Raw genomic sequence first — 11,239 nt, forward strand, 5'->3', positions numbered from 1 at the left:
TGGTAGGGAAGCAGAGAGGAGAAGGTACCAGCAGTAGATCAGACAGGAGCTGCATTTCAGCTAAGAGCTTTAGCCAGGCTTTAATCTTTGGCATCTTTTAATCTTTGGCCAGTATTGCACAGTACCATGTCCTGATAGTGCAGCAGTAGCATCAGAGACCATTAACAAGGGTTAAAGGACAACTGGAGCCTCTGTAGGATCCCAAATGGCACAGCTGACCAAAGGGTCTTTTAGCATGATCCAACAAGATGCTGGTTCTGTCAAGAGCAGGAAATTGTGCTTAAAAATACACTGAAGTTGGCCAACTTCACTGAAAGGAGCACGTGGGAAATGGGGATGGGATGAGAGGGAATGGGCTCTTCTCTCAGAAATCCCTCAAAGAAGCAATGGAGGGTGTCCAGGCCATCTGATGATGCATCTCCAGATTGACAAACCTGGTCAGATGTCACTGTGCAGTATGAAAACACTGGAGACTTGCACAGCCCAATTCTCCCTGCTGCTAATTTTAAACTTAAAAGGAATTGCAGAGGGAGGGATTGTCCATTGCCAGTATGAATCTGAGTGCTGAGAAGAGTTGAACAGTGTTATATTTCAATTCCCTGCTTCAGAGTGTGTCCCAGAAGAACAGTCACATGCTGGAAGTGGTTTTATCTAAATCCTGAGTCTCCCAGCTTGGGGTGGTAGTGGCATTCCCAACCCCTTGGGTTTGCAGGACACAGAGTTGGTCAGGAGGATATGAAGGGATTCAGCACCTTCCCTCATGTGAAGGATGTCTGTTGCTGTTCTGCATGAAGCAGTGGAAGGCATGTGCATATTTAAATAGATCCCTCACAACTGGAGTATTTTCATACTAGACCTTATTAAAAGTTACTTATTCTGGAACACCTCTCAAACCTGGAGTCTATTTTTAGGTTGATGTTTGTTCTACTCTTGGGCAAAAAATTTGCCCTCTTCCCCTGAAAGATGCCTGGGAACAAAGAATGACATCTTGAAGGGTTTTTAGCTCTGTTCTAAGGTAAATACACAAGACAAAAGCAGCTTCACTGTCCCTTATTAGCTCTATAACACTAAATTTGCTTTGGGAGAACAGACCTAATGACTGCCTTCTTCCTGCAGTTTACTGAAGAAAAGCTGGGCCAGGCTGAGAAGACTGAACTTGATGCCCACTTTGAAAACCTTCTGGCCAGGGCAGACTGCACAAAGAACTGGACAGAGAAGATCTTGCGTCAGACTGAAGTTCTGCTACAGCCAAACCCAAGTAAGTGCAGCTTCTCCTAAGGCTTGAAGGACAAATGTCACTTGCAACTCAGTGGTGAAAGACATGGCCTCTGGCAGAGAGCCCTGTAGAGTTTGTGGGGCTTGGTGTCTTGGTGTCTTTGCAGGGCCTGTCCTTCTTCGCTGTGCAGCTGAGAGCACCTCAGAGCCTGGCAGTGCGCTGGGGCAGGGACACCTGCTCCTGGCACTGGTGCCTGCTGTCCAGTGCATCACTGAGGACTGCGTGGGGTGGGCTATCATGAATCCCAGCTCAGGGACTCTCTTCCAGCCTCCCTGGTCTCCTCGTTCCAGGTGCCAGAGTAGAAGAATTCCTGTACGAGAAGCTTGACCGGAAGGTGCCTTCCCGGGTCACCAATGGGGAGCTGCTGGCACAGTACATGACAGAGGCAGCCAATGACTTTGGGCCAGGGACACCTTATGGTAAGTCAGCCTGGCTAATGAAGAAGTCCCGGGAATCCATCCCTTCCCAAGAGAATATCCCTAGTACTTGCATTGAGATGAATGCAGCAGGCTCTTTCCTGACCACACAGAGCATCTTTCTGCTCTTTAAATTCTCATAGTTGTCCCTTCCTGGGGGAATTTTGGGTTTCTTTAAGCAGCAGACCTGCACAGAGACACAGCCTTCACTTCCAGCTGTCCTTGCTCCTGCCATGAGCTCTGTTCCTGCTCTCCAAATCAATAGTTGTTCAATAGTGAATCCTGTTACAGCCAGAGCAGCTGTAACTGCATCTATAGCCAACACTCTCTAATCAACTCATGTTTTCTGCTCTGGTGCTTTTTAATTTGCTGCTCTGTTCCTGTGCCTCTGTTTTATGAGGCAAAGAAGGATCATTCTGCGCAAGCAGGTAGAGCAATAAAATACATCAGTGCCATAAGTGCCTCAGGAGATAGATAAGATCAGAGTTGTCCTGGGAGCAGTGAAAAGACGCCTCAGGCCAACAGCAGAGTGGGTATGGCTGGAGCTGGTGTGGGACTTTGCTCAGGCCAGGCACTGCTGTGTCTGTGTCCCCCAGCATGGGAGTCTGGAAGCTCTGGGTGAGTTGGCTGGAGGCAACACGTGGTAATTGGTTTCTCCTGGAGCTGAAGGTTCCCGTTGTTGCAGGAAAGACTTTGATAAAAGTTGGAGAGACTCAGAGGCGCTTGGGTGCAGCAGAACGGGAATTCATCCACTCTGCCTCCATCAACTTCCTGACCCCTCTGCGCAACTTCCTGGAAGGAGATTGGAGAACCATCTCTGTAAGTGTGGTGGCAGTGAAGGGGAAGCTTGTCACGACCCTGGAGACAAGGAGGGCAGGGGGAGAGAGAAACAGTGCTAAGAGAACCCCTTATCTTTCCTTGTGACAAAGGATGACTCCATACCTCTCCCCTTAAAGAATGCAAGGATGAGGGAACACCAACCCTAGATCTGCTCAGGTTCCCCCTCTGACAGAGAAGGATTGCCAGCTGATGTGCATGAGGAAAGTAACTCCTTTCCCCACTCCTGCAGCTTGTGGGCACCACCCATCACAGGCTGCCCTGTTTTCAGGAGGTTATCCTGTATCCGTGGCAACCAGCCCCAAAACTCCTGCTAAGGAGACGAGCATAGCAACGGGTTCTTTCTCCCTGACATGTTTTGATAAAGAAATAGATTTGATTCCTAGGTGATACCATGTCCCCTCCTCAACCCTGCTTCTAAGCAATCTGCTCTGACCCATCTCCTGTCCCTTCCAGAAAGAGCGGAGGATCCTGCAGAACCGACGCCTGGACCTGGACGCCTGCAAAGCCAGGTTGAAGAAGGCCAAAGCTGCCGAGGCAAAAGCAGCGGTAACTCCTCCCCTCATTTCCCTCCCCGTCTTTCTGGCCCCAGGGCTTGGCTCACATCGTCAAAAATTAGGTTACCCTGCTGTGTCCTGTCTCTGGCAGGCATGGGTGGCGCAATTCCTCATCTGGGATGGAAGGGAACTGGGAGCAGGAGCCATGTGCCTGTTTCTGAGATGTCCTCCCTTGGAGGAGTTGTTGAAGCAAACAGTTCTGAGCTTCTGGAGTCTGGAAACTTGCACTTGACCCAGGCTCCTGTCTCCTGACTGATCAGAGTTGCTGGATGAGTTGTGCTAGTAACTATAAGGCTGCATCTTCTGAGGACTTGCTTTTCACTGGGGATCTCAAGCCAAGCCAAGAGAGAGCTGAGCTGAGAGGTGCACGAGGGAAAAGCTGCTGGAGCTCTGCAGCAGTCCCAGCCTGTCAGACTAGTTAGGATTCTGCCAGCTCCCAGGCAGGAGTGCTGTGGGAGCAGGTAAGGGGTGGCCAGGGTCAGACTGGCTACAAGGTCTACTTCTGAGCCTCTCTGCTCACTCAGTTCATGGTGCTCTGGTTACAGGTTTGTCTTGCCCTCTGGCTTTGGGAAATTCATCACCTTGGGCACTGATGGGTTCCCTGGAGGGCCTGGTTGGAGCTGGTTGTCATCCTATAGAGCTCTGGCTGTTGGCACAAGGACCTGCCAAGTTCTGCTTCTGCCTTGGGGCCAGGAGCTCAAGTGGCAAATGTGTGCAAGTCAGAATCAAACTGTCCTTGTCAGTCAGTCTCTGGGATGCACTGGGATACCAGCCCAGCAGCCCTGCTATGAGTCTGTTTCTAACCATCTGCCAGCTGGGCCTCTGGCCTTGTCTCTCCCTGGGTAGCCAGTTCCCAGGTGTTTTCCCTTTCCTCCAGCTCCAATTACATCCATGGCAGATGGGGAAGCTGTGCTAAGCTCTGCAGCCTCCATCAGCAGGTCTGACAGAGTGCTCAGACCTACACAGGACAGCTGTGAACAGCAGTAGTAGCTGCCCCTTTTAAAAAAGCCTCCTCTAATCAGTCAGGTCCCCCAGATCCTCTGAAAGTAACTTCAGGAATCCCACATTCCCCTTCCAGAGGGGTCAGTGCCCCCAGTCTCAGGGGGAACTGGTGGCCCTTGCTTTATCTTTAAGCTCAGATCAGAGCAGGAATTGAGATACCTCCTGTGCTTCCTCCCTTTCCACCCTCTTTACCTTGCTTCCTACAGGAGGTGATCCCAAGGCCTCTCACCTACACACACACCCTTGGTTGAGGGACTCCCCTGTAGCTGGAAAAGAAAAACTTTGTTTCCCACTGGAACTTTTGGGGTGCCCCAGGCAGGTGCAGAGCCGATCCAGGCTTTCCAGGGTGTTGTCCCCAGGCCAAGCTTCAAAGCAGCAGAGTGGCTGAAACACTGATGGCAACAGCAGAGCAAATTCAGCTGCTGCTGTGGGGACCCATCTCTCAGCCAGCTCAGTTTAAAGGTGGGGTCCCTGGTCTCTGGGTGCCTCCCTGGCTGCTGGATGACAAGGTGGAAGCTCTCAGCACCGGGGAGAGCTGCTTCCTCTGCTCTAGACACCTCATCTAGATCGCAGCATTCCCTGTAACATGCCTGGAGTCCTGTGTCACACCTCCCCATCCAAGCTGAAGTATCCCAGCTCTCCCAGCTCACCTCTCTCTTGCTGCTCTTCCCCTCTGTACTGCAAATCTGTGTTCCCACAGCTTCTGTCTCGTGATGCCCCTCTGAGTGCTGCTGCCCAGACCCATGAGCTGCTGTGGAGTACCTGGGCTTGTGCCTTTCCCACAGACTCTGTGCTTTGTCCTTCCTGTTGATGCTGTTTTGTTTACTAACCTTTTTGTTTTGTTTCTTTGTAATTTGCTCAGTGTGAGGGAGATGTGAGTATTGACTGTGCTAACAGTGCTGTGATTTTTTTTTTTTCTTTAACACCTCTCATTGTCTCCCCCATTTTTAAAAAGAAAATTCATATCTTCTTTGTCCCGTTGGGACTGGCCCTGCAGCATGTTCTGAGCGTGATCAGGGCTGTGGCTGCCTGGGGAAGGTGCTCCAGAAGGATGGGAGCGTCAGGGACCTGCCTGCAGCCCCTCTGGAGCATCCCTCGGGTCCATCCACGCTGCCTGCAAGCAGTGCTCAAGAGAGACAGGGGCTCCCCTAAAGACCCCCTCGGGCTCCTCCAGCTGCAGGCAGGAAGAGGTGGGGTTGGGTGGCCAATCCCTCTCTGGAAGGGCAGCCCAGAGACAATGACAGGCAGGATGATCTGGTTGTGGTGCTGTTCTGCCCCTTTTCCCCATTACCAGACTGGAAGAGGGAGGGAGGTGGGTCCCTTTTGACCACTGCTTGCAAATACAACTTCTCCATGCACAGAAGAGAAGCTTGCCTCCTTCATCCCATGTGCTGTGACTAGTTTTGGGACTCCCTGGAGACCAGGGAATGGGAGGAGAGGTTTCTTCAGTTGCTCTTGATCTTTAAAAAACAAAAAGCATAAGCAGCTATTTCTGTGAAACATCCTTCCTCCCCACAGGGAGGAGTCCAGCCTACTTGCTTTGCTGGCCTCAAACCTCACTGGTGCATTTTTCTCCCTATACTCAGGTTTAACTTGTAATAGGAATTGCTCCTCCTTATTCCTTCCTCCAGCCATCCCTAAAACTCCTAAATGGTATGGAAAAAAAAAAAAAACTGTTGGGACTGCCTGACTGCTCGTCCACACACTGGTCACTCATTCCAGCTGGCTGCTCGGGGCCCAGCAAAGTGGGCCAGTGTGTATAAGTGGATCTGGGTGACTACAGAGAGATTAACCTGGGAGAGAGAATGAGCGGCCTGAGGGGATTAATGCCAGAGCTGGGATCCAGCACGACTGTGCCAGCCCTGCACAGCAGCTACTGTGCAGTAAGGGCTGGCCAGGAGGATTCCTGATGTCAGGCAGCTCAGTTTGTCTCTTCAGGTGGTTCTACAGCCAAAGGCCATACCAGGAGGAGGCCTGATCTTAACTGAATAAAAGCACCACGTTATGTGGTGGTTAATGAGCCCATAACTGTGTGGGAGTGGACTGAATCCGTTGCACTTCCAATGAGGAAACTGGACTCCAGAGTGCTCAAGTCTTCCTGCCCCAGGGCAGAAGTTTAGCTGTGGAGAATGTGGCTTGGAGGTTTCCTCACCTCTGGGATGAAAACTCCTACACTGCCTTTGGCTCTACCTGGCTTGGCTAAGCCATGTTCCTTCCTGAAAACAGCAGATCTGGCTCCATTTGGAGGAAACATGGCTTGGAGAGAGTGAGAGCAGTAGAAGGCACTGTGGAAGGGGTGCTCCAGTGCTGGTAAATCCTCCTGCCTTAAGGGCAAGGCCCTGTACAGTGACTGTAGGCAGGAGACAAGGGGAAGGAAGGTCCTGCCCACGGAACTGAGCTAATACAACAAGAGCAACCTGCTGGCTGTAAGGGAATGGGAATGCCCTTGGGATTGTGCTCTATGAGCTGATAGCTGTAAGTACAGGCAGAGTTTCTAACAGCAGGAGTGTCTGCTGTTCGAGTATCAGGTGTGACTGCACAAGCCTGGCCTCCACGTGCCACTGCTGAGACGTCGGGAGACCTTCCTCCTGCCTCTCATCAGAAGACGAGCAAAGCTCCCAGCACAGGCAGGAAAAAAGCCACTGGTCTCTTGTTCCACCCATCGCCCAGTGACTCCTGTTGACTCCTCTGGTGCCTTGTACATGACACTCTATTCCCCCCCAGGCTGTGCCTGACTTTCAGGAAACCAGACCTCGTAATTACGTGCTCTCCGCCAGCGCATCAGCGGTAAGATCACCTCCTCCCAGATACTGCCTCCTCCTAGATATTGCCTCTTCCTGCCCTTCTCTGTACCTGATGTAAACTCAGACCTAGTGCTCTGCTGTTTTCAACATTTTAATGTGACATGGGCTGCCCAGGGTTCCTCTGACTCGGCCTTGAGGATTCACATCACCCCCATGCGGGTGCCTGCTCAGGGTCTGGCCCTTTGCAGCTGGGTTTGCTTTCCAAACCAGTTTCCCTGCCAGCCCTCTTCCACATTTCTAGTGGGGATCTTCAGATGGGTTTTTATTGCTAGTGGAGCAGTTGAGAGGAACAAACCTCCGGGAGTGGCCTTTCTGGATGGTTCCAGCTGTACAGTGGCAGCGTCACACATGTGACTGCCTGATCTGTACCGTGGTGTCAGAGGCTTTGTAGCTGGTCAAGAGAATCAAAGATGGAGGAATCTCCCTGCCACCAGTGTCAATAACAGTGCAGACTTTTCTGTTCTGCAAACAGAAGTCATTTTTTACTGTTTCATTGTGTTGGCAGCTGTTCCACAGCCAGATGTGCCTGGGGTGGATGAACAGCCCACTGCATCTCCACTCTGTTGCACTGAGTGGATGTGGCCAAGCAATTGACTTCCCATGCTGTGTTCATGGCTCCCCATTGCACAATGTCACATTTCTCGTTAAAATGTTGAAAACTGATCATCTTGCTTCCTAACTAGCACTCAGAACAACACTGATGCCTGCTAATAGAATAATCTGAGAGTGGAAGTGCTGGGGAGTGGAATCTGCAGATATGGAAAAGGACAGCCCGGCCTTCTCAGAAACAAAAAACACTATGGAAACAAGGTGGATTTGGTTAATGGGAAATCCATCCCATTTGGAGACAGAGGTGTGTCTGAGCTGACAGCATCAGTGTTAGTTCCTAGGGCGATCTGTCCTGACCTTGGAGAGTGATGCTGGGATCAGAAATAGCTTTGCACAGTACCTAGAAAACGATTTCCATCAGTCCCAGGCTCAGTGATGAGAGTCCTGCAGAAGCTGATACTGATGATGCTGCAGCAACTGCTCAGTTCTCCTGTCTCCTAGTGCAGCTCAGAGCCAGCTTGTGGCTCTGGCTTTTCCCTTGGGAAGGTCTGTTCCCAGAGACTGCAGTTAAGCTCTAGGAGACCCAGAGGAGAGAAACTGGGCTTTCGCTGCCTCTGAATAGACATGGGTATCCTGACTGTTCCCCAGGGCTAAAGCACACCTGAAGACAAGCATTTGAACAATGTGCATTGGCATCTTGTGGAGTGCCCAGACACCCAGTTGGACACATCCAGCCCTCACCAGAGAGTACCTTGATCTGCTTCTGCTCTATTGCAAAGCTGCTCTGGGGAGCAGGTGCCACATACAGAAACATAATAGGAGAACAGATTTTGTGAAGATTTTTAGCCAACAAGTGTCTAGCCTGGGACATCTGTGCCTAGTTCAGTGCTCCCTCATCAGGCTCTGCTAGTGCTGGTGGCACTGGGCAGCAAGAGCAGGCTATGGGAGAGCAGCCAGCACTGACCCCGATCGAGTTTGATGATTGCACAGCAGGGCCTCCTACCAGAAGTGCCTGTGGGAAGTGTGCTGGCCCAACCAGTGTCAGGCCTTGTGGCTTCCAAAGCTCTTTCAGAGGCTGCAGTCAGTGGGTAAAGGGCTACCTGAACTCCAGCTGCACTGGCAAGGGTGACCTGAATTACAGTTTACATCTCTAATTAGCAAAACACAAGCTGAGCCCAGGCTGCTCCCCAGCTCTGAACAGGCAGCTGCTTTGCTGCAAGCTCTCTAATCCCAGCATTCATCCCAAGGGGTCAGGCACTGCAGCAAGGTAGGAGCTCTTCATCCTGTTGCTCTGCTTTTCTTCCAGGCCAGAGTCCTTGTGCTACTTCTTAGTGTGCACTGACAGTGCAGAGCAGTGGCTGCTGCTCACCTCGCTCTTGAGCTCGGCTCCTTTCTGGAGGGAGGGGTTGGTTATGCCCAAGGTAACAGCTTTGTCTTACAGGTGAGCAAACAGGTCAGCTCTCTCCTGGACCACACGCCCTCAGCAGGGCTCTGATTTGGATTCTAAATTTACATTGTTGGTTTTTGGAGAGGTGGATAACACGGTGCTTTTATTTTTTTCCCCTTCCATGACAGGAGGGCTCAGATGGAATTAAATCCAAGAAAAAAAAGCACCTCCCTTGTTTCGTATGAGTTGGAGGCTGAGGAGCCATTTCTCCTCTCTCCCACACTGACCTTTTGTTTTTGTGTAAGAAGGTGTATGTGGGCTGTGCAAGCCTAAATATTCCTTTCTCTCAGACCCTGCCACGCAGTGTACCCCTAGGAATGATTCCAAGAAAAAACATATTGAGTACCTTAAAGAGGATTCCTCTGGCTTGAGCTGGGGTGCAGGAAGACAATAGCAGATCATGGCCTTTTCTGCTCTCTGAGCTGTCCAAAAAGGAGCTACACCAAGTCTTAGCCCAGGGACAGATCTGGGCAAAGCTGGACTGTCCCAGAACACCACAGGACCAGACCTGGAGGTGGCACAGCAAAGGCAACAGAAGAGAAACAAATCTGGCTACAAATTCAATGGGTGCTACACTGATAAATGGGCCTGATGTGGCTTAAGTACTGTCCACAGTGTCTGAGTAGGAAGGCCTGGGATCAGAGGGAAAGCTTCCCCTTGCTCCTATGGTAAACCACGCTCCAAAAACACGGGGGTGTGCTGGCAAAGGCCTTGTGCCAGAGAAGCAGTTCAGGAGCTGCTTCTCAGCTTCCTACAGGATGCTTCCACCACCTCCTTCCAGAGCAGGAGCTCTTAGAAGGGAAAGGGACTCACATCCCCACACGTGGCTGAAACTGGCCAGGCCTTACTCCAACCAGTTCCTGATTTGCAGTAACAAAACATCCCCATAGAAGTCGAAGAAAACACCCACCTCAGCACCCAGACCAGTACAATAATTCCACTGAAGTAAGAGATGCCAATCAGGCTACAGACCACAGAGCAGGCAGCAATCCCAGGAGCCTGGTAAAACACCTTCCTGCTTCAGCCCCTCCCCAGTACAGGCAGGGCCTACAGGTGCTCCTTATATTGGCTGCTGAAGTCTCTCTGCACCTGGGGCTCCCACAGCCCACCTGAGGACAGCTGGTGAGCAAAGCTCAGCTGGGAGAGCCTGGTCCAAACAGAGCCTGTTCTCCCTCTGACACCCACATCCAGCACAGGTGCCCCCAGTGCAAATTCAGCTGTGTCTGGTGACCTTCCCTGACCTGCAGAAGTGACCCTGGGTGGTGAAGCTGAGCTCCACAGGGGTCATGCCCCTGGCCCCACTGGCGTGGGTGTTGCAGGCAGGCTGCTGTGCTCCCAGATCCAGGGGGATTTCACATTGCCAGGACTGAGGCAGTAGTTGGCTGCTGAGTAAAGGCCAAGCCAAGGACCTCTGGGAAGGATCAATGTGTTTTTCTGCCTCCTCTCTCCCTTTGCCATTGCTGTGTGTGACTTCTGTTCATTGTTTCATGTCCTGAAGCCAGATCCCACAAGCAGCTGGAGGTGTCCAAGTCTGCCCCTGTGGGGAAGGAGAGTAGGAAGGAGTCGTGTGATGTTTTGCCTGGCTCAGAGGCAGCAGCCAGCCCCTGCTTCCTCCTTGCTGTGGCTAAACAGGCCTGTTGGCACTTCAGGCTGGGTGGATTATCCCACTAATCTGAGCTCTCTGGACCATGGGTGAGGAACACTGGCCTCTGTGCAGCCTGAGCTCAAAAAGCTCACTTGCCTCTCCACAATCCTAAAAGAAGGGCTGTCCTTCAACACCAACCTCTGCAGCTTCAGTGAAGTGAGCCTTGCTGTGCAGAGGACTCTGCTGTTAATCTTTTTTTTCCTGGAGCCTGTGGAATGCAGTGGCTGTAGCAGCCCTGGCAGGGAGCAGAGCTGGCGTGCTGCTGGCTCTGGTGGCATGAACTTGCTCTCCCATTGTGAAACTGAGCTCGAGGGTGCAGGAATGAGGGGAAGGGGTATAGATCTGGCAGCTGCTGCTGGGTGAAGGGCTGGCTTGTCCCTGGAGTTGGCCTGCTGTCCATGGAGCACCCTTGCCTGTTGGTGTTAATGCCGAGTGCTTCGCGACGTCTCCAACACTGATCTCCTTTCCTGTTGCTCTGTGGCCCCTACAGCTTTGGAGCGACGAGGTGGAAAAAGTAAGTATCCAGCTGGAATTGTGCTCAAACCTTCTGGGGGTGTTCAGGGGACAGGGGTGCTGTGGAGCCCTTCCTGCTCGCAGGCAGGGGAGGATCAGGGGCTGCTGCTGTTGTGTGCCCCAGCCCTGATCCCCCTGTGTGGTTCAGTGCAATGACAGCGGCTTGGGGGGGGGGCGCGGCGCCCTCGCGTGC

The 11,239-nt window shown here is 52.0% G+C and overlaps 2 protein-coding genes across 11 annotated transcripts in view; one reads left to right on the forward strand and one right to left on the reverse strand.

Moving 5' to 3' along the window:
• Window positions 1–11,239, reverse strand: part of MIGA2 (mitoguardin 2) — a 34,945-nt gene extending 23,706 nt beyond the window's left edge. For both annotated transcript variants that reach the window (XM_017745529.1, XM_008642233.2), the window contains exon 1: window positions 11,204–11,239. The gene's annotated coding sequence lies outside the window, so the exon portion shown is untranslated. The remainder of the gene's footprint in view (window positions 1–11,203) is intronic.
• SH3GLB2 (SH3 domain containing GRB2 like endophilin B2) overlaps window positions 1,081–11,239 on the forward strand; it is a 16,520-nt gene continuing 6,361 nt past the window's right edge. For 2 of the 9 annotated variants that reach the window (XM_008642234.2, XM_017745530.1), the window contains exons 1-7: window positions 1,081–1,258; window positions 1,567–1,695; window positions 2,378–2,511; window positions 2,986–3,078; window positions 4,951–4,962; window positions 6,813–6,875; window positions 11,024–11,047. In XM_008642234.2, coding sequence (XP_008640456.2) covers window positions 1,096–1,258; window positions 1,567–1,695; window positions 2,378–2,511; window positions 2,986–3,078; window positions 4,951–4,962; window positions 6,813–6,875; window positions 11,024–11,047 — 618 coding nt within the window. In that variant the 5' untranslated portion in view covers window positions 1,081–1,095. The remainder of the gene's footprint in view (window positions 1,259–1,566; window positions 1,696–2,377; window positions 2,512–2,985; window positions 3,079–4,950; window positions 4,963–6,812; window positions 6,876–11,023; window positions 11,048–11,239) is intronic. The other 7 variants (XM_008642235.2, XM_008642237.2, XM_017745532.1 and 4 more) reach the window with 4 other exon arrangements.

The sequence above is a fragment of the Corvus brachyrhynchos genome, unplaced genomic scaffold (assembly GCF_000691975.1).
Source record: "Corvus brachyrhynchos isolate BGI_N302 unplaced genomic scaffold, ASM69197v1 scaffold59, whole genome shotgun sequence".
Classification (NCBI taxonomy): domain Eukaryota; kingdom Metazoa; phylum Chordata; class Aves; order Passeriformes; family Corvidae; genus Corvus; species Corvus brachyrhynchos.